This window comes from Carlito syrichta, unplaced genomic scaffold (genome assembly GCF_000164805.1).
Source record: "Carlito syrichta isolate Samal-C Ts95f unplaced genomic scaffold, Tarsius_syrichta-2.0.1 Scaffold301826, whole genome shotgun sequence".
In the NCBI taxonomy this organism is placed as follows: Eukaryota; Metazoa; Chordata; class Mammalia; order Primates; family Tarsiidae; genus Carlito; species Carlito syrichta.
In genome coordinates this window covers 280178-301859 of record NW_007245922.1, presented here as the reverse complement: position 1 = coordinate 301859, position 21682 = coordinate 280178, and the positions used below count along the sequence as shown (strand labels likewise).

The 21682-nt window shown below is 39.7% G+C and overlaps 1 protein-coding gene across 2 annotated transcripts; it reads left to right on the top strand.

Moving 5' to 3' along the window:
- The first annotated feature begins 1450 nt into the window (after positions 1-1450).
- Positions 1451-21509, top strand: FKBP7 (FK506 binding protein 7). Of its 2 annotated transcripts, none has more exons than XM_008055339.2 (4): positions 1451-1783; positions 3449-3600; positions 8856-8989; positions 21185-21509. In XM_008055339.2, exons 1-4 carry the CDS (start codon positions 1575-1577, stop codon positions 21344-21346), a joined length of 657 nt encoding a protein of 218 aa, XP_008053530.1. In that variant the 5' UTR covers positions 1451-1574; the 3' UTR covers positions 21347-21509. The 2 variants fall into 2 exon arrangements, with proteins under 2 accessions (XP_008053530.1, XP_008053531.1); XM_008055340.2 differs by having other exon boundaries at positions 1470-1783; positions 8859-8989; positions 21185-21504.
- The last annotated feature ends 173 nt before the right edge of the window (positions 21510-21682 follow it).

The window sequence follows — 21682 nt, the reverse complement described above, 5'->3', positions numbered from 1 at the left end:
TTTTTTTTTCCCTTAAAAATTTTTTTAAAGAGTCCTTCCTATTTCTGTTTGTTTGGGATTTTCCTCATATACAGGGGTCTCAGAAATTCTCTGGGAAGGCAGTGTGCACAACTGACTGACGGGGTCCTCCCATAAGGAATTGTCATCACGCAAATGATAATTAGCCTTGGTAGCCACAATTTTATTTAGAATACAAAGCGTAGAACTACGTACTGGAAATGGGGGCTTTCCCCTAGCTTTGATGATTTTTTGAAAATCCTGCTTGGAGGTGATCTTACATAAGGTCATCTTACATAACTCAGAGTAATTTTTCAGATGTATGAAATTTTACAAACTTTAAGCAAAGCGCCTAAAGTAGACCCAGTGCTGCGGCTTTTCTTAACATCACTGAAGTTGAGTATCATCTCCCTTTCCCCCCAGAACCTAATCCAGGCGAACTCAGAAGGCCTCGCAGGTTTGCTGGTTTGGGTAATCTCTGGATATTTACTGGGAAATAGGAGGGATTGATGAAAGGGGAGATGAATGGGTGAATATGTAATGAATCTAATATAGTTCAACGTTAATAATAGCATCTAGGTGGTGGGTACACGGGTGTTCACTGTAAAATTCTACTTTTCTGTATGTTTGAAAGCTTTTCAAACTACAATAGGGGAAGAGTCTGTGTCACATCGATTTGGTCAAATCTCTGCTGCGTGTTAGCTGCGTGACCGGGACAAAATGCCCAATACTCAAGTTTTCTCGTCTGATATGGGTAATTACGAATCTCGCGGGGTTGATAAGAAAAAGAGCTTTTTCTCGCTCTATTAGAGGCCCTCAAATCAAGGGCGGCTCCGATTGTAGTGGGAAAGCCAGTAAGCAGATCCGAGTCGAGGTCCTCTGGTGGAGATGTCTTTAACCTGGCAGAAGAGCATCGGCGCCCCCAACCCCGCCCCACCCCCGGTGTCATCGCGTCCAGGGGTCCTCAGGCTGTGTGACTCCTCCGGGAATCCATTAATGCATGACTCAGACCCTGAGAATGCCCTTCAGGAAATCTCAAAAACATTCAGAAAGCCACTGTATGCCCATTTTTTTACGCTCTTCTTCCGGAGTTCCTCCCCCTTTCCCCATGCCTGCTGGTTCCCTAGGGCCCTTTGGAGAAGACGTTTGCGCCCAGAAATGACAACCGTAATCTCTGACTCTACGACATCCCACCCTAGGCTATTTATCTCGTCTTTTGCCAGTTGCATTTTAGGAAAAGCGAGCTTTACTATCAAACCCCGAGGAAACTGTACAATTTGAGGATTTAGCGAGGAGAAGCGGCGCGAGCGTGCGATGCGGCCTTGGCAACTAAAGACAGCCAGCTCGACCGCCCAGGGCCAGGCGCTCTCAACGTTTTTCCCACACTGGCAGAAACGCCGCCCTGAAGCGACATTCGGAGGAGGAGGAGGCGGGGCCTCGGGGACAGCCCCGCCCCTGCCCTTTGTGACGTAAGACAATGCCTGCCACGCGTCGGAATTCGGCCCTGGGAACTGCCACGGGCACGAGTGACCATCTGGAGAAAGCGCAGTGGTCTGCTGGGGCACACGCCAGAAACCATGCATTTCTTTTTCCGATTGTTCGTTTTATTTTACTTGTGGGGCCTTTTTACTGCTCAGGGACAAAAGAAAGAGGAGAGCACAGAGGAAGTGAAAATAGAAGTTTTGCATCGTCCAGAAAACTGCTCTAAGACAAGCAAGAAGGGAGACTTACTAAATGCACATTACGATGGCTACTTGGCTAAAGACGGATCGAAATTCTACTGCAGGTAGGAAGTGCGGCGAACTGCCCTCGTGTACAGTTGATGCACAAAATCTTGCCTCCCGTCACCCAGCAGAATTGGTTGGTTACTTTGTTGTTCTGGGTTTTTAAGTTTTTTGTGTGTTTTACCAGGAAGAGTTGAGCCTTTTATTCATAGAAAAAAATCAGATTATATGGCGGTAGTTATCTAATAAACTGAATATTCCCATTTTAAATTTTTGAAAATGTTGGCAAAGAAATGATCAAAAATACACTACATCCACACGCGCTCTCTCCACCACCACCATCCCTGAGACCTCTGGAATTAAATCAAGGTTCTGCCTGTAAGGATGTGCAAATTTTTCCCTGCCGGGAGTCTTTACAGAGGATTACATAGGATAGTTAAAGAGAGTTTATTCTGGCTTTTAGAAGCATTATTTTTACATACCAGGGGCCACTTCCTAAACTGAATCAAGAAGCCACTACAAATTAGCCTTCTGTGGTAATGCATGCCTACTTGGGAGTCTGGGGCAGAAGGATGTGTGAGCCTCGGAGGTCAAGGCTGTGGTGGATCATGATCATGCCACTGAACTCTAGCCTGGGCAACAGAATGAGACCCTGACTCAAAAAAGATTTTTTTAAAATAAAAATAAAAGAAGCCACTACAACAGTGATTTCCCTGCTGACTTCTGCTGGGCCCTGGTTCTCCTACCTGCTCCCTCATCCCACTGCCTGCCTCTTCTGTTAGATGGTTTATTACCCAGAGGGAGAATGTCTTTTCTTCTGCTGCTATAAGGATTAGGGTTGGAGAAAGTTCATTCTTTCCATTTAAGTAAAATACAGAAATTTAATAAGAAAATATGCGATTTTAGCCGGGCTCGGTGGCTCAACCTGTAATCCCAACGCTTTGGGAGGCTGAGGTGAGTGGATTACCTGAGCCCGCGGGTTTGAGACCTGCCCGGGCCAGTTGACGAGACCTCATCTCTACAATAAATCAAAAAATTAGTTGGGTGTGGTAGCGTGCGCCTGTAGCTCCAGCTACTTGGAAGGCTGAGGCGGAAGGATTGCCAGAGCCCAGCAAGTCGAGCCTGCGGTGGCCGGGAGCGTGCTGTTGCACTACAGTCGGGGTGACGGAGTGAGACTCCAACTCAAAAAAAAAAGAAGAAAATATGCTATTTTAAATTACCATTAAAATTATTTTTAAGGCTAAATCTGCCCCATAACTTTTTAGAACAAACCCAGAGAAGTTAAATGAGTTATTTGCACAGGTCTTGCAGCTGAGTTAGAGACTGGAGACCCATTAAAAAGTTAACTATTGAAGAATTTTTGTAAAGATTACAATAAAAAAATAAGATGACTCCTAATAACTAGCTCTGAGTACATCATGTGTCTTTCTGACAATTATAGGAAACTTTGAGCCAAACACCCCAACATGGGGTTTGAAAGAGTGCTGATATGGGAAAAGAGATGGTTAAAAAGAGCTCCGACTTTTATTTATTTACTTTTAATTTTTTTTATTTTAAAGATGTGTACAACTCAGGGTTAGGGTCACAAATGTTCATTATGTAGGTACCCTTGTTGATGAAGTGTGCCCTCCCCTCCCTTGGAGAGGGCTCCAATTTTAAATGCTCAGCTGTATTTTAAAGTTTCATTTCTTGAAATTAGCTTACCTAAGTATTATTTTTTATTATAGCCGGACACAAAATGAAGGGCACCCCAAATGGTTTGTTCTTGGTGTTGGGCAAGTCATAAAAGGTCTAGACATTGCAATGATGGATATGTGCCCTGGAGAAAAACGAAAAGTGATTATACCCCCTTCGTTTGCATATGGGAAGGAAGGCTATGGTAAGGTGTTTAATTTTAATTTCTCCCTTTAGTTATATTTTAAAAAAAAATAAGCTTCTGGGTGTACATTTCTAAAGGAATTGAAACAGAATCTTAAAGAAATATTTACACACTCATGTTCACAGCAGCATGATCCATAATAGCCAAAAGATGGAAGGAACTCAAGTGTCCATAGACGGAAGAATAGATATACAAAATGTGTATATATGCACAATGGAATGTTATTCAGCCTTACAAAGGATGGAAATTCTGAAACATGCTTTAACATGGATGAAACTTGAGAACACTATGTCAAGTGGGATAAGCCAGTCACAAAAAGATAAATACTGTATGAATCCCTTTATATGAGGTCTCTAGAGTAGTCAAATTAATGGAGACAGAAAGTAGAAAGTTGTTTGCCAGGTGCTGAGTAAGGGAAAATGAGGGGGTGTTGACTAAAGAAGAGTTTCCATTTTGCAAGATGAGAAGAGTTCTGGAGATTGTTGTACAACAGTGTGAGTGTACTATACACTACAGAAGAATACATACACTTGAAAATGGTTATGATTGCAAATTTTATGTTATGTGTATTTTACTACAATTAAAAATAAAAACAGGCCAGGCATGGTGGCTCACATCTGTAACCCCAGCATTTTGGGAGGCCAAAGATGGGAGGATTGCTTGAGCCCAGGAGTTCGAGACCAGCCTAGGCAACATAGCAAGACCTCGTCTCTACAAACATCAAAAAATTAGTAAGGCATGTAGTCCCAGCTACTCAGGAGGCTGAGGCAAAAGGATCACCTGAGCCCACAAGTTCAAGGCTACAGTGAGCCGTAATCATGCCTCTACACTCTAATGGCACAGAGTGAGTCTCTGACTCAAAAATGAAAATAAGAATAGCACTCAAAAAATAACTGAAAACAAAAAAATCATAGAGGAAATAATTACAGAACTATATGGCCCAATTAAGTTTAGCTATGTCTTGTTCAGTCCAGCCTTTTTGCTTATAAAGAAAATAAGACATGGTTGAAATACAGTTCTCTGGCCAGAGTTCTCTCTCCTACACAGTGGCAATACTCGTAATGATTGTGTATATTCTGTAGGCTCAACCCTAGGCATTTTTGGTTAGATACATGTTATATTATCATTACATGAGTTTTTATAACAGATCTTTGGTAAGCAGTACCAAAGTTAAATTCATAAAACTCAGGAAACTGGAACATATGAATTTAGAGCACAAGGACACCACTAGAACATTGTAAAAGGAACATCTGCGATATAATAAACTGTCAGTCACTATTACCTCTATATAGGGCATTTCTTGAAATATGCAAGAAATGAACTTATACTTTAATATCTTAGCTATTTTTAAAATCCTAGAGCAAGAAGATCTGAAAATCCAGGTGAAGCAAATAAATGGGAAAACTGTTTGCAATCCATATAAAAGACTTATTAACTAGTTGTAAAAATGACCTATTCCCAGAAATGGGCCAAATTCATGAGTAAGTAGCCCACTAACACAAAAAATACAAATTGGTGTTAATTCTGTGAGAACGCTTAATTTTATTTGCAATTAAAAAAGGAAAATTAAAAATAAGACACCATTTTTCACTCACCAGATTAGCAAAGATTAAAGAGTTGACAAAGGGATGGAAAAACACGCAGTCTCCTGCATTATTGCTGGGAATGTAAATTCTACCTAACAATTTCTATCAATAGTGAAAATGTGCTTATCTTCTGACCAACAAGTTCCATTTCCAGGAATATGCACAAAGGTACAAAAGTATTTGTAAAAGAACACTCATTGGAGCCTTTTTTATTTTCTTTTTGGGTTTTTGTTTGTTTGTTTTTTAGTGGTAGCAAAAGACTAGAAACTAACCTGAGTATCCAGCAATAGAAAATTTGTTAAGTAAATTAAGATATATGTATATAGTGGATTACTGTGCAGCCAATGAAAAGAATGAAGTAGAGCCATGTGTATTAATATGGTTACGCTAAAGTGGGATAGAATATATTCCTGCAGTGGATATGTGAGCATCAGTGCCAGGTTTTGTCCTAGGGTACTTGGGCATAAAGCAATGAACAATGTAGACACTACTCCCAATCCTCCATAAGCTTGCATTTTAGAGAGTGAATTTCACATATACATGTGTCTACCTAGACTATATCTGGAAGGATACACAGTCATCTGGTGTTATTAAATATTCCTGGGAAGGAAGCCTGAGGGTCAAGGGAGAGAGATTTCTTCTCACTCTAATATTTTGTACTGTTTGAAATTTGTATCGTGTACATTTATTTTTCCAAAATTATATATTTTTTAAAATGAAGTATAGCAGACTGGAAAGGGAAATTTTTAATGGTGGGGGAAGAGAATAGGCAACCTGACAGAGACGGGTTCCACCTTGCATCCTCAGGTTCTTGCTCTGTGTTGCTGTGTGAAAGTTATACAGAAAGAATCTTTGCCTCTATTTAGAGCTTCTACTAATTTTACCTGTTTGAAATCTTCAGTATAAAATTAAAGATTAATTTCCTACAATGAGAGAAATTTGTATTACTCTCAAATATTTTGTGGAAATTGCATATCTTCTTTGAGATTGTGGGTTTAGCACTGAGTACTTCCCTGCGAGAGCTGCCCCATATCGGAATGGAGGAAGGTCAGTGCTGTAAGTCAGGCCCAATCAGACTTAAAACTCCCAGAAAGACAGTTCCAGATAACTACAGCTCTATTTTCAAAGCTTTTTTGCTGATCATTCGGTACCATCAAAATAGCTCCCATGGTATCATAATTTGTATAACCCGTTTTTATTTGTAGAAGAACCCAGGAGAAAGAGAGAGAAAATTAAAGATAAATTAATTCAAATGAATTATTTTTCCTTAAAATGTTGTCATAATTTGCGGCCACTTCTAGGAAAAATGATATAGGCGAAGTTTGCCTTTCAGCCTGTTTTATTCTCATTTTCAAAGTTTTCCTTTCTCTCTTGTGTTGTCTCATCCAATGCCTCCACATTCTGCCTCAGTCAGAACACCCACTCCCCTATCTGCCTAGAGTACCCACATCCCTTATCAATAGGTCCCCATCCTTGGTCCGTTTTACCGAAAGACAAAGGAGACTTTGCATAAACTAATATATGCTTACATGTGAATGACTACCCAGGCTGCCTAAGCTATTAATAAATCAGACTCTTGCTACAGAGATGTAGAAGTTTGACTTTTAAAAGTCCATATTCAATTTGGGTTGTCTCCAATAAAGATAAAAAATAATGAATCTCACCAACACCTTCATGTAACACATAAGGAAACTGAGGCCCATAAAAGTATGTTCATTGGAACATAGTTAACTGCTGCTAGCCTTACCCTGCATTACAGTATATTTGATTAGATTATTTTAAAGGTTGCAGTGTAGATTATAAGTAGCTATTTAACAAACAACCTTTTGATTAAAGTAAGTTGTTATTAAGACCTAACAGTAGCTATTACTTTATTTTAGGTAGTACTTGAAGAAGTTTTTCCTCTGCGATATATCCTTGCCTGTGTCACAGAGTACCTCTGCATGTCTTGAAATGCATGTGACTGTTTAGTGCTTTAATTAACAATGTATGTGGTATGTATAGATTCTTTACATTAACTCCTACCTCTTTTATCTTCTTCTCTACATATAAGCAATTCTACAGAAAATTCTTTTTTTATACTTTAATTTTTTGTAAGAAAAATGATGTTTTCTTTGTTTACAGTAAAATTGTTCAGAAACTTCATTTGTACTGGTGATATTTTTTTCTTAAGAAATTAGAATTTGTGTTTTGAATGTGTCTTTATTGTCAGGAGAAGTTTTTTTCTGTCATAAGGAGATTATAACTGGACAGAATAGGAATGGATTTTGTAAAAATGATGATTAAGTCCAACTCTAGCTCTCTCACTCTAAGGTCAGGTAATAAGTGATACATATTGTCTGACCTAAGGATTTGCACAGTAGTCATATAATACATGGGTAGATTTTTCCATACCCTCACTTTGAAAATTACTGACCTGGTTCACCTTTTGTCTGTAACTTGCACACTCTTTTCTCTTTGGATTACATAAAGATTTTAGCAAGAATCCTCCCCTTCTTTATTAAAGAAATTGCTGTTTCCTTCAAAGAACAAACTTAGCTGTTTTTAAAATAAATGATATGTGTCAATTATTCAGCAAATATTGGAGTCCCTATAATAATAGGTCAGGCACTGTGTGAGATCTTGGCATATACTGTGGTACAAGCTACCCACTGCCTCTTAGCAAGTCATTTTTGCAGGTTATTTTAATGAAATGCTTAGCTGAAATATCCCATATCATATAAAATCATCTGCAACATCAGCTAACAGGTTAACTTAATTAAAAAAGAACTATTCAACTTAATGGTTAAAAATTGGTACTGTGATTAGAAATTTACTTGTAAAATTGTTACAGAATTTTTCTGTCATGGCACTTATTTTCTAATGTCTATAAAACTTGAAAGACAAATACATTGATGTATTATGTGTATTTATGTTTTCTTTGTGCTTCCAAGTAAGCACACAGAGTCATTTTCTGAGAGATTAAATATCTATACTTAGAAATGTTTCTGCCCATGTCTTTCTTCTCTGCACCACCTCTCTTCTGTTTGATGACAGGAATGTACTGTCATCCCTCAGTATTGTGGATATTTGGTTCCAGGACCCCCTTGGAATATCAAAATCCACAGAAATTCAAGTCCCTTATATAAAATGGCATATCTGTATATAACCTATACCCATCCTCCTGTATACTAACCTCTAGATTACTTATGATACCTAATACAATGTAAGTGCTATATAAATAGTTGTTATGCTGTATTGTTTAGGGAATAATGACAAGAAAAAATAGTCTGTACATGTCAGCGTAGACAAAACCATCCTTTAAAAATATATATATTTGAGATAAGATTGGGCAAATTCATAGATTTAGAACCTGTGGATATGAAGGGCCATATCCATGTATTTTTTTTAAATGTATGTATTTATAGAAATTACATTATTTTTAAAAATTTAATCAGGAAATAGAGGCCCTGTAAATATTCCTAAAAATAAGTGTTTATTTAAAAAAGAAAAAAACCCCAAAGTATTGAAAAGACAAAGCATTCTTCTAAAAGATAATAAAAAATAAAAATTATTTAGAAAGTAGATCTTATAAATATGAAATAATACAATCATAATACTATTATAACTATGTGTAAATATTTGAAATATTCTTCATGTAAATCAAATGGTTAACATTTATACCCTTAGCAGAAGGCAAGATTCCACCTGATGCAATATTGATATTTGAGATTGAACTTTATGCTGTGACCAAAGGACCACGGAGCATTGAAACATTTAAACAGATAGACACGGACAATGACAGGCAACTCTCTAAAACCGAGGTAATTTAAACTAATTTCATGTGTACAGTCTAATTTTTCATCATAATCAAACACATCTTGTTACAACTATTATTAAATACATCTGTGTTGCAACTATTTTTTTTTTAAGTTCTTGCTAGCATGGGCTCTGATCACTGCTTTTATAGAGCTGGTTACTAAAAAATCTAAGCTTTAAGAAGAAAATATGCTTTTCCAGTGTGAAACTTACGAGTCATCCTGTTCAGTTGCCTTTCTCTGTGCAAGAGAGTCATTAAAATCTCAAACTACTCATCTCTTCAGGGCTCTTCTAGTTTCTAGACTACACGAACAGATCTCTTTCAAACTGTAAGAATTTATAGTAGGGTAAATAATTCCCACCTCATAACATTGCGAGGATTACATAATGTTATGAAAATTGCTAACAGGCCATTTGAGTTGGGTGAGCTAGAAAGTTGGTAATCAGGAACCACTTCAGGGACCTGTCTTCTGTATCTCAGTCTTGTATATGAATTGAGGGATTAATCTAATAATAACAATATAATATAATAGTAATAATAATAGTAATCTAATAATAATAATAATAGACAACTTTTTTTCACACTTTCTCTGTACCAGATTCTATTATAAGCATGTAAGTATGTGACTTAACTAATCTTCATGACAATTTATGAGGTAGACACTATTACCATCATCTCCACTTTATAGATGGGGACAGTGATGCTCAGACTGGTTAAGTTAGCCAAAAATCACACAACTATATGTGGCAAAACTAAGATTGCAACCTGGGCAACCTGTCTTCACTACTGTGTTCTTAACTGTGGGCCCTCACTGCCTTGGGCTCTTACTGCCTCTTTCAGGAAATTTCCATCATGAATGTTTCAAGGCTAATGCTTGTTTACACTGAAGCAAGTGCCTTGCTTAGACTCACTGATTACACTTTTTTTTTTTTGAGGCAGCATTTCACTCTGTCACTCAGGCTGGAATGCAGTGGCAGGATCAGGGCTCACAGCAACCTCGAACTCCTGGTCTCACGCGATCCTCCTGTCTCCTCTACCTCCTGAGACTACCAGAGTTGGGACTACCATGCCTGGCTAATTTTTCTATTTTTGTAGAGACGAAGTCTTGTTTTCTTGCATAAGCTGATCTCAAACTCCTAGCCTCAAGGTATCCTCCTTTCTCAGCCTCCCAAAGTGCTGGGATTGCAGGTATGAGCCAGTGCACTCAAACTACTGACTATACGCTTGCTTAAAATGAGTAATCCCCTCTTGTTTGGAGGCATTTCAAATGCATAACTCTACCACCTAAGTAAGTAGTAAAAGGCAACTGGGTTGATTTCAAGTGATAAAAGTTTCTCTGTTTTGTTTTCCTCACCCTTTCCAATCCTTTCACTCGATTGAACTTCCTCCAGGGTATTAGTAAGGGCTTTTTCCTGAAGCAAACTTGATTGACCAACAATAGAAAAAGGAGAAGGAAACATCACCTGTTCCTTAAGAAGAACAGTTAGAGGGGTGGCAAACAGTATCCAGTGTGTACTTCTCTGTGGACTCCTTATCACCCTTTTTAGAATGAATTTTAGCTGCAGATGAATTCACTTAGTACCCAAGAGCTCAGCTGTGCACACAGACCATTCATTATCACAGGCACACCAAGAAGTGTGTTTTGCGGTATGAATGCTCCTCAGGAGACCATTGAGGGATCCTCAATACTTTTCTAGAAAGTAAAAGTAGAAAAAATGCAAAAAATAGTGACCAGCTTAGCTACAGTTTCTCCAGATGTCTATCTGGCATTGGCTGCTTTATCACCAGGTGGATGAGTGATTTTCACACACTTGAATAACAATAGCTATCTTTTACTGATGCCCATAATCATTTCTCTAATCCTCACATCAATCCTACAACCATAGATAGTTGCTTCCTTCCTTTTATAGATAACAAAGCTGAGGTTCAGAGAAGTTCAATAATTTGTTCAATAACACACAGCAAATCCATGGCAAAGCCTGGATTTAAAACATGACCTAAAAAACTTTTTCTTCATCATCACAAATATTTAGTAAACTATTCAGTATAAATTAGGCAGGCGTGGGGGGAAATACAGTATTTTATTAAATTACAAATAGTGCGGAACTCACAAAATTAAGGTCAAGTTCTTACTCACTGCTTTTTTGTACTCCTGTACTACAATCTACTAAAAAAGGAGTTGATTTTGAGCATCAGCAGTAATAGTTATTTACTTACTTAGAAACTGAGGAATATTTGAGGCTATTTAAAATTCTTGCCAGGTGCAGTGGCTCACTCCTGTAATCCCATAACATTGGGAGGCAGAGGTGAGAGGATTATCTGAGCCCAGGTTTCCAGACCAGCATGGGCAACTTGGCGAGACCTCAACTCTACAATAAATCAAAAAATTAGCCGGGCTGGTGGCACGTGCCTGTAGTTCCAGCTAGTTGGAAGGCTGAGGTGGAAGGATCTCCTAACTCCAGCAGGTCGAGGCTGCGGTATCCCTGAGCATGCCACTGCACTCCAGCCTGTGTGATAAAGTGAGACTGCAACTCAAAAAAAAAGAAAAGAAAATTATCTATACCTATATAGGATTGTTAAGTCTCAGCTGGATGGAAAAATTGCATCTTCCTCATATAGGATCAAAGTGCTATTTAAGAACCACTGATTGTTCTGAAATAAAGTCTACTTGTGATGGTTTGAGCTTGAACCCTTTGTTGCTAAAAACTTCTCATGGTTCTGTTGCGGGAAAACAGAGAGACCGTGACACCAAGGCCATCTTAGGAAGTAATGGTTTATTAGCGCCTATGTGACTCTGCGGGCTAATGCTCCAAGGCTGAGCAACCTGGAGAAAGAGGAGAGGGGTTTTATTTGTTAGTTTAGGTAAGGGAGGGGGTCGGGTTGTATGGCTATACATTGTTCTTTGGAATTTGCAAGGTGGTATTTAGCAAAACCAGATTTTCAAAGAACAAATTGTCTCCAGGGTATACATGACAAGCAGGGGCTGTAAACTGATAACTTCACAAAGAGAGGATGTGGGGGTAAGGTTGTGAATGGATTACTATCTTGCATTTTCAGGAAAATGACCTTTGGCTGTTTGGTTTTCTCAAGCCCCATGTCTCCAGGTCTGGAGCTTGCCAGTTGACAGCTGGGCTCGGTGGCTCAGCCTGTAATCCCGCGCTTTGGGAGGCTGAGGTGAATGGATTGCCTGAGCCCGCGGGTTTGAGACCTGCCTAGGCAACTTGGCGAGACCTCATCTCTACAATAAATAAAAAATTAGCCGGGTATAGTAGCGTGTGCCTGTAGGTCCAGCTACTTGGAAGGCTGAGGCGGAAGGATCGCCAGAGCCCAGCAGGTCGAGGCTGCGGTGGCTGGGAGTGGCCACTGCACTCCAGTCTGGGTGACAGAGTGAGACTCTAACTCAAAAAAAAAAAAAAAAAGGAATGATTTTAACTGTTTTCAGCCCCTCTCTGCCACATTCCCCCTTTGATGCTCAACTCTTCATGGGTTAAGAGCATCATCTTCAATTTGGTGCATTAACATTATGTGGGCTGCAGTTTTTCTTCGACAACTGTTTTCACAAACCTAGAGATGGAGTTATAATTATTGGTGCTATGCAAGGGAGGATAAGACAGGATCTCAACAATAGGATTACAAATCCAATAATGTACTTAAATTCTTTCAGACCCGAGAACACTCTTTAAACCAATTGTTAATTTTTATGCCATGCCATTTTTGTACTGGGACATTGGTCAAGCTTTCTAAGAAAGAACAGAAATGCTAGTGAGACCTTTTTCCAACATGTCCAATTTGTAGGGGTCAACTGCCAATTTTATAGCAAATAAGGTCAGTCTTATAGCAAATATAACAACAAACAGTATAGCAACTGGCAAATACAAAGGCTGATAAAGCAAAACAATGGCTTATCAGTAAGGTCCATTGAGTCCTTAAGCTTCTGCCCTGCATAGATCAGCCAGCAACCAGTGGGTGACTCAAAGGAAGGCCAGTGGATCCTCAAACTTCAGCCGTGTGTAGACTAGCCAGCCCCGGAGTGGCTAGAGGGTTTGGGGAATCTGGGGTTTTCTGTCAGCCTTAATGACTTTCTGGGGGGTCAGCTTAAGGGGAGCCAACATATTTGTGGTGCACCTCCAGTCTTGGGGGGCAGACTTAACTTTGTTGTAATTATTTCCGCTATTTTGACTACAGTTGGGGTAGATAAAAGGATAGTAAATGGTCCCCTCCAGAGGGGTTTTAGAGGTTGTACATTCCATTCTTTTCCCATACCATATTACCTGGTTTAAAAGAATGGACACTGGTAGTTAAACTAATTGGTAGCCATTCTCTGACTTGATAATGAACAGCATTTAAGGCTGGACCTAAGGCTTGCATTTGTTGTTTTAGGGTTAGATTTCCTAACTCCTTTAAGTATGCCCTTAACAGGAGGAGGTTGCTGCCCATAAAGGATTTCAAAAAGTGAGAAACCTGTTTGTTTTGTGGGGCTAGACCTTACCCTTAGAAGGACTATTGGCAGAAACTGGACCCAGCCTAAATGAGTTTCTTGGCCCGTTGCTGAGCTTTTTTTTTTTTTTTTTTTTAATAACAGAGACTCCTGTTCACCCCCCTTTGTGGCTTTATAGAAGGGTTTTGTCATAATAGAGAAGTTAGGTATCCAACTTTTACAGTCCCCACAGCCCCCCTCCCCCAAACTCTTGTATTTGATGCCAGATAGTTGGGACTAGTATTAAATGTACTGTCTGTTCTCTTAATGGGCCATTGCTGTAAAATAATTTTTGTTAGGTCATTACTATTGCTGTCTGACCTTCCATTTTGAACTTTTGAATGTATAGATCTAAATGCTTCCAGTCAGTCCCCTGGAGGGGTGAGACCTGTCAGGGAAGCCCAGAGGCTCCTGAGACTAAAAGTTGCCCACAAATTCAACAATTTGGGTAATCGAAATGTACTAGTATAGGAATAGGCCCACTTTACATACACACTTGGTCCTTAAATAACAGCTTTAAGTCCTGTACCAGCTCTACTCTCCATTGAGGCTGTTGCTCTGGTCTGGGAGCAGGTGTATATTTTTCCATTCAGGATTGGTGTATCCAAGGCTTGATGTTTCCAGGCTTTTAATGCAGTAGATAAGTGATGACTAGGATGTCATCGGGTCCCTTTTTCTTTTCTTGCAGCTGTTGGTTGGGTCCTTCCTCTCTCCAATCTTTTAGCAGTACTTGCTCCCCTGGGTGGAAGGGATGTCTGGGTTCTCTGTGATCTGGGAAGTTCCTAAGGGAAGCAAGCTTATGACCTGTGATTAAAATTTGTTCCAAATGGACAACATATTTTTTTTAAGAGCACCTATGTCTGTGGCCCCATTTCCTTCAGAAATGTAGGGAAAAGGCTTACCATAAATAGTTTTAAAGTTACTTAAATTTTCCCATTTCAGGGACTGACTCTGATCCTGAGCAATGCAATACCTATATACCTATGTTTAGTTTGCTTGTGTCTCCAAAAGGTTTCTAGTGATTATTATGCTAAACCACAGATTGGAAGATTGAACTGTTCTAGTCTTACATCTGATGGAATTTTCTTTGGATTTGCTAAAGGGTAGGGTAGGCTGCCACTTGGCCTGCAATAGAATATAATTTTTTTAAATGTCTGAATGCCTCCTAAAACCTACCTATGGGAAATTTCTCTCTGTGCTAGCTATCCTGCCTCAGTTAATTCATCCTTTAGAGATTTTCGATCCCATAATCATATGGGGTGCTGAGGGATGAAGATCTGTTTTCTATAGCTTCTTCAGAGCTGACAGTGGGCATAGTCCTGCCTAGCCAGAGATTGAAAATCTCTCACTGTCTGACTCAAGGCATCCAGATCTGTTTCTGCAGTGGCATCGTTTGCAGGCACTGGCTGCAATTCTTGCAAGACCATTGCGTGGGCATGAAATTGCTGAATTCTGGCTTATTAAAAGGAATAAATGAGGGAAATCCCTTCTTTTTTCAAGAAGTAGAACAAGTAAGCAAAGCCAGGCATACATTTTGACAATTTCAGGTGGTGGCTGATTACCTTTTTGTACAAAAGCTACTAAGCCCGAGGTTACCAGCATAACTTAAGTGATAAAATTTCTGTGGCTTTATTATAAGTACCAGCGTTTGGAATTTTTAATGTATTTCTGGACTATAGTGGCAGCCTGATAGATTTTTCTAGACTACAATTTGAACCAGGTACTCGAGTGAATTTTATATCAAATTTGAAGAGGAATCCGAAAATGTTTGGAGACTTGCACCAGAAAAGACTTTATTATGTCTAGATTGTTTATAGAATTTTTCTTATACATTTTTTCATAAACCTTCCACATACTATCTTTGACATGCTTATACCATTTTTTGACATATTTGAACCTTCTATTTTTGTCCCATACTTTTTTATTTTTAGATAACTATTTACTCCATTATAGGACTGAAATTTACCATATAAGATCCTGTTTTAGATAAAATTATTTTTTATATATATATTTCTTTCCCTCCCAAAACCACATTTGTACACCAACAACCTTTTTATATTTTTCCTTTGCTTTTTGCTTTCCTTCTTTTTACCTTTTTATAGATAACCTTTTACAGTCATAATTTGAATTAACCTTTTAGTAGCTTCTGATTAGAGGTTAGGTGAATCATTTAACTCTTGGGACACCTTCAACTTCCACTAGAGAGCAGGTGTCAGGAGAAAAGTTCAGTATGAGCACAAGGGCTAAAAACTTAGCCTTAGTATTAATCAAGAAATTAATTTGGACCCCAGCCACATCCATATAGACCCAAGGATTCTCTGGGGTGATGGCACACAGAGCACTGGACTGGCCCGTGGCCCCCAGGCCCCTTCAGTAAGTGGCCACCATTACCGAGCTAGGTGTTCCCTTCCCTTCGGGAGAGGCCGCACTGGCTCTTTCAGTGGCCTCTTAGTCCACATGTTGGACAAGGTCCTGGAGGCTTAGGCCATCGAGAACAATCGGGCTTCAAGTGCCCAGATTGACCACATTCATAGCAACTGATACCATTCCCCTTAGCAGGTCTAATCTTACCAGGTCTCTTTTGGGTGGCTGGAGCTTTGCCGTTAGTGGCAACTGCCAATAGGTTTGTTTACTTTTCGTCTCACTGGTGCTCATTCTGATGTCCTTCTCTTTTTTCCTTAATGTCCCAGTTGCTAAGAACTTCAGAAGTTTTCTGTAATTGGGAGTTTGGTAGTCATAGTCCTGAGCCAAGCCTCTGAAGTTGGGTATTTAATACCCCGTAAGATATAATCTTGTTTGCAAAGTAGTGAAATAAATTTTAAAATTGCCTGTATATACAGAACTTCTGACCATTTTCCTTCATGTCTACAGAGTGAATTTAATTGCCAGATGGTATTAAAGCAGTCTTGTTTCTTTTCAAACCTCATTATCTGCTAACTTGTAGTGAGTCCAAATTTGATTTTAATAATGCATTAATTTCTTTTTTAATTTTAAACTGCATAATTTTAATTTGCTCTAATTATTTAAAATCTGTCCCATTGGGGTGTCTGAGGGTACAGATTATTACACACTTTCTTGTTCGTGTTTCTTGAAAACTCAGAATTTGCCTTTGAATACTTGTATGCTGCATTCCACACAGGAAAATTTTGAAACAAATAATACCCAGAATTTTGCCTTTGAGCATTTGCAATTTATTCCTCAAAGGAGAATTCTAAAATAAATAAAACCATAAACAGCAATGCCAGGTATCCCTGGGACCCTGATGGCTTCTTTCAAGCTGAATGTCCCCAGCCCTCCCTGTGAAGCTTTCCCTTGCTCCAGGACTTTCCAATGATGCCTTCAAAATGGTCTGGTACAAAACTCTTTTAGAGTGAACAGACCACATAGATATGAAATAATCTGTTCCTACTTACTTTCAATTATGAACAGGCAAATTTGTTACAAACTCTTTATATATTACTAAATTATGTCTTAGTTGTGAAGCATGGACAATTAGGTAAGAGTGATCAAGTTTTTCTTACTCTATGAGTCACAGAGTGTGCCTAGTATTTCACCTGTCCTGCAGGAGAAGTACCGAGCTCAGCAAGGTAATTTAATCAGGTGGGAATGGCCAGTTCCCATGCCTTATTATGTCCTGCAAAGTATTCATCATTTAAAGCTTTACCAGTCTTGTAGGAGGTGTGCTAGTCAGGCATAGCCAAAATCAAAACAAACAAAAAAAACAAGCAGTGGTGTTATCTAGCACTACATTTTAAAGTAGGGACTTAGCATACATTACACACCTCTAAGAGACTTCCCAGCAGTTTTATAAAGACAAGCAGTTGATTACGATCTTAAGAAAGGCCTAAACCTTTAGAAACAGACTCACTTGCAACTAACCTGTCTTCTAGCATATTCAGTCCCTTAGTTGGCAGAAAATGATTACAAAATTATTTCCTCCAAGGTTAACGTCAACTTGCACTGAGTTAATAAAAGGCTAAGTAACATATATGAGAGATTTCTGTGGTTTTTTTACGGGTGGATTAGAATGAACTCCTTCAGAATCCATGAAGGAGAATGCAGGCTAAGGAAGGGAGAGGGTGTGGTCCCAGGAAAGAATTCAAGATAACCAGTAGCATTTTACATACATGGCAGGCAACTTTCGCACATCCTTGACAACAAAAGACAGGAATTTTAACAGTGTCCACGGGTTGGGAGAAACAAGATGTAGGAAACCAGCCAGAGTTTATGTTTATGTTAGAGGATAGTGTGGGTATGAGGTAGAACTGGCAAGCAATTCCTAACTCTGGACAGCACTTAGGTGTTCTGGGTCAAAAAGTGCTGCTTGCGGAGGGAGCACCTGTCCACCGTGACCCTGCCAGTCACTTCCCTGCCTCGTATGTGTCTCAGTTTTCCCTCTGGGTGCTGAGAGCACTCAAGGGGCCCCAGGGTGCTGGGTGACCAGTCCTTATGTGGACCCCCTGGATGGGGCAGCCCTCAGGAACACTGAGAGACCCTTTCAGCTTCCAGGCGATCTGCCTCTAGGACCTTTACCAACCCTCTGATCACCGTTTCTGGGATCTGGCATGGATTCAGGTCCCCTGAGTATCTGATCAAGCCCAGGGCCTTCCGGAACCCACAGAGTCCTTTATGATTAGAGTGGGGAGGTCCCTATGAGGCCCTTACACATCATGGGAGTTGATTCCCGATACCTTCGCAAGTCCCTCACAGTCTGAAGGGAAGATTGCCGCTTATCTCCAACCCAGACTGGAGTCTGGGTTCATAAGGGTGGCGTTCCCTATTCTCCTGGGGGCTTTTGCTGCCTACATAAATACTACACAAATAAAGGGAGACAGCAACACTTAGAAAAATATAAAATGACATAAGCACACACTAAAGTTTTTAAAATATGACATGTCCCATTAAACAAAGCATAATAAACCAGCCACCTTGTTCAGCAAATTCAAAGACAGCAGACACCCACAAATAAGGGAACAAGGGATATGGGAAACATCTGTTTCATTCTCCTCCAGCTGTATTCCTCACAGAAATTTCAGACACCTCTTAGCAATTGGCAGGTTGGTACAAACCCTCAACCCGGACCAATCCTAAGCAGAACCCTTCCGCTGTCCATCTTATTCACATGCAATCACACAGAACATTCTTTAACCTTCCACCCTAATCCTAGGAATCAGCCGGTTCATATCTAGACAGTGTTTCCTTCCATTGCCTTTCAGCCCTTTCCTTCAGGCTGGAGACTATCAGACTTGGGGAGGTGATCGAGCTCCCCTTCTGCCATCTACTGGCAGGTCTATATAAAGGCCCTTGTTCCTACCCTTTCCGTTGGGTGGTCGTCCTATTCTTTCCGTCAGGTAGTCATCCTCATGCCAGTTCCTCACCTCTTTGGGTCCCTGTTGTGCTTTCAGGGTCCGAGCCTCAGTGCGCTAGGAGGGGCCTCCCTCCTATGGATCAAAAGATTCGTTGCATGCCAAGTGGGATTGCCCAGGACATCACCCTGGAGGTCATACCCCGATGACAAAGGAGGTGGAACACACTGTCTCTGAACTCTCCACTTCGCAGCCAACACACCAAGAAATGTTGCAGAAAAACAGAGAGACTGTGACACTGAGGCTATCTTGGGAAGTAGTAGTTTATTAGCGCCTGCACAACTCAGCGGGCTAATGCTCCAAGGCTGAGCAACCCAGAGAAAGAGGAGAAGGGTTTTATCTGTTAGTTTAGGTAAGGGAGGAGGTCAGGTTGTATGGTTATACATTGTTCTTTGGAATTTGCAAGGTGGTATTTAGCAAAACCAGATTTTCAAAGAACAAATTGTCTCCAGGGTATACATGACAAGCAGGGGTTGTAAACCAATAACTTCACAAAGAGAGGATGTGGGGGTAAGGTTGTAAATGGATTACTATCTTGCATTTTCAGTAAAGTGACCTTTGGCTATTTGGTTTTCTCAAGCCCCATGTCTAGCAAGTCTGGAGCTTGCCAGTTGGCTTTTAAAAGGAATGATTTTAACTGTTTTTAGCCCCTCTCTGCCAAATTCAACTTTGGCTTTCAAAAATATTCTTGCCTCTAAAATCCAGCCTTGCTGAACATCATCTCCAGATCATTGTGCATTACTTTTTTAAAGTTATTATATAGATTAGCACTTTCCAATGGAAGTATAATTGAGCCATTTAAAATTTTTTGGTAGTAGCCAGGTGCAGTAGCTCATACCTGTAATCCCAGCTACTCAAGAGTCTGAAGTGAGAACATTGCTTGAGGCCAGAAATTCGAGATCAGCTGGGCAACCTGAGGCCCTGTCTCTAAAAAATAAAAGCAAATTAACCAGGCATGGTAGCATGCACCTATAGTCCCAGCTACTTTGGAGACTGAAGTAGGAGGATATTTTGAGCCCAGGAGTTCTAGGCTGCTATACCCCAGCCTGGGTGACAGGCTGCAGTGGGAATACTTTCATTGACCCTATCTCTAAAAAATAGACACCCTTTTATAGACCTAATTTCTTTAAAAATAGTAGCCACATCTTACACATCTTAGAAAATAAAAATATATAGGTAAAATTAATTTGAATGATATATTTTAACTCAGTATATCTAAAATATTACCATTTCAAGATGAAATCAATATGAAAATTACCAATGAGATAATACTTTCTTAAGACTTCAAAATCTGTTGTATATTTTACATGTATAGTGACATATCTCACTTTGACCTAGCCATAGATCAAGTGCTCAGTGATCACATGTGGCTAGTGGCTACTATATTGAACAATGCTTTAATGTGTATTTGCATAGAGGAATTTCATATTATATAGGGAAACAGGAAATGTTTCAGAATATCTTTCTTTACTTGACATTATTATTAGAGAGGTTTTCATACTTGGGTGGATTTGGACGATAGCTAAAGAAGCTTAGAAAAATGTAAAACATTAAACTTTATTTCAAAACCCATGGTTGGGTTTTATTAATTAGACAACCTATTCACTAGTTTTAGTGATTATAGAAATGCCAGCCAGGCTCGGCAGCTCAGCCTGTAATCCCAGCATTTTGGGAGACTGAGGTGAGTGGATTGCTTCAGCCCACGGGTTTGAGACCAGCCCAGGCAACTTGGCAAGACCTCGTCTCTACAATAAAAAAAAAAAAATCAAAAATTAGTCGGGCATGGTAGCATGTAACTGTAGTTCCGGCTATTTGGAAGGCTGAGGCAGAAGGATCACCGGAGCCCAGCAGGTCGAGGCTACAGTGGCCAGGAGTGGCCACTGCACTCCAGTCTGAGAGACAGAGTGAGACTCCAACTCAAAAAAAAAATTTTTTTTACCACTTAACTATACGTAGTCTTGGATATGGTTTCCTTATTGTAAAGTTACTGGAAATTGGCCAGGTGCAGTGGATTAAGCCTCTAATCCCAGCACTTTGGGATGCTGAGGCAGGAGGATTATTTAAGCCCAGGAGTTCACGAGCAGCCTGGGCATCACAGTGAGATCTTGAATCTACAAAAAAATCAAAAATAAAAATTAGCTGGACATGGTGGTGCACACCTGTAGTTCCAGCTACTTGGGAGCCTGAGGCAGAGGAATTACCTGATTCCAGGAGGTTGAGGCTGCCAAGAGCCATGCCACTGCACTCCAGCCTGGGCGACAGAGTGAGACTCTGACTCAAAAAAAAAAAAAGGGACTGGAAATTTATTGTCATACCTTTTTAATTAAATAAATGCTATGTTATTCTGGCTTTCTAGATAAATCTCTACTTGAAAAGAGACTTTGAAAAAGATAAGAAGCCACATGACAAGTCATATCAGGATGCAGTTTTAGAAGATATTTTTAAGAAGAATGACCATGATGGTGATGGCTTCATTTCTCCCAAGGAATACAATGTATACCAACATGATGAACTATAGCATATTTTTATTTCTCCATTTTTAAAGCAACCTACTGTACTTTATAAATAAAAGTCACTTTTCTCCAAGTTGTGGTTTCTATTTTCCCCCATGAAAAGATATTTTAACCCTTTAATACCTGTAATTTTAATATAAGAAATGTGCAGCTGTTTTGCAAATTTAACATTCAGGAAAGGTATAGTTATGTTTCCTACTGCTTTATTCTGTGAACGTGAATTTCAGCACCATGAAATAGATGTCTGTTTCCCAGTGGGCAATTTACCCCCTTCAATATATAGGACACATAGCAAAAACTGCAAGCTGCAAGCTCTTCTCAACTCTAAACAATATTTATAA

Coding starts and splice junctions, on each gene's coding strand:
- FKBP7 (XM_008055339.2), top strand. CDS start 1,575: ATGCATTTCTTTTTCCGATTGTTCGTTTTATTTTACTTGTGGGGCCTT. Junction 1,784..3,448: donor GGATCGAAATTCTACTGCAG/GTAGGAAGTGCG, acceptor TTTTTATTATAG/CCGGACACAAAATGAAGGGC. Junction 8,990..21,184: donor GGCAACTCTCTAAAACCGAG/GTAATTTAAACT, acceptor CTGGCTTTCTAG/ATAAATCTCTACTTGAAAAG.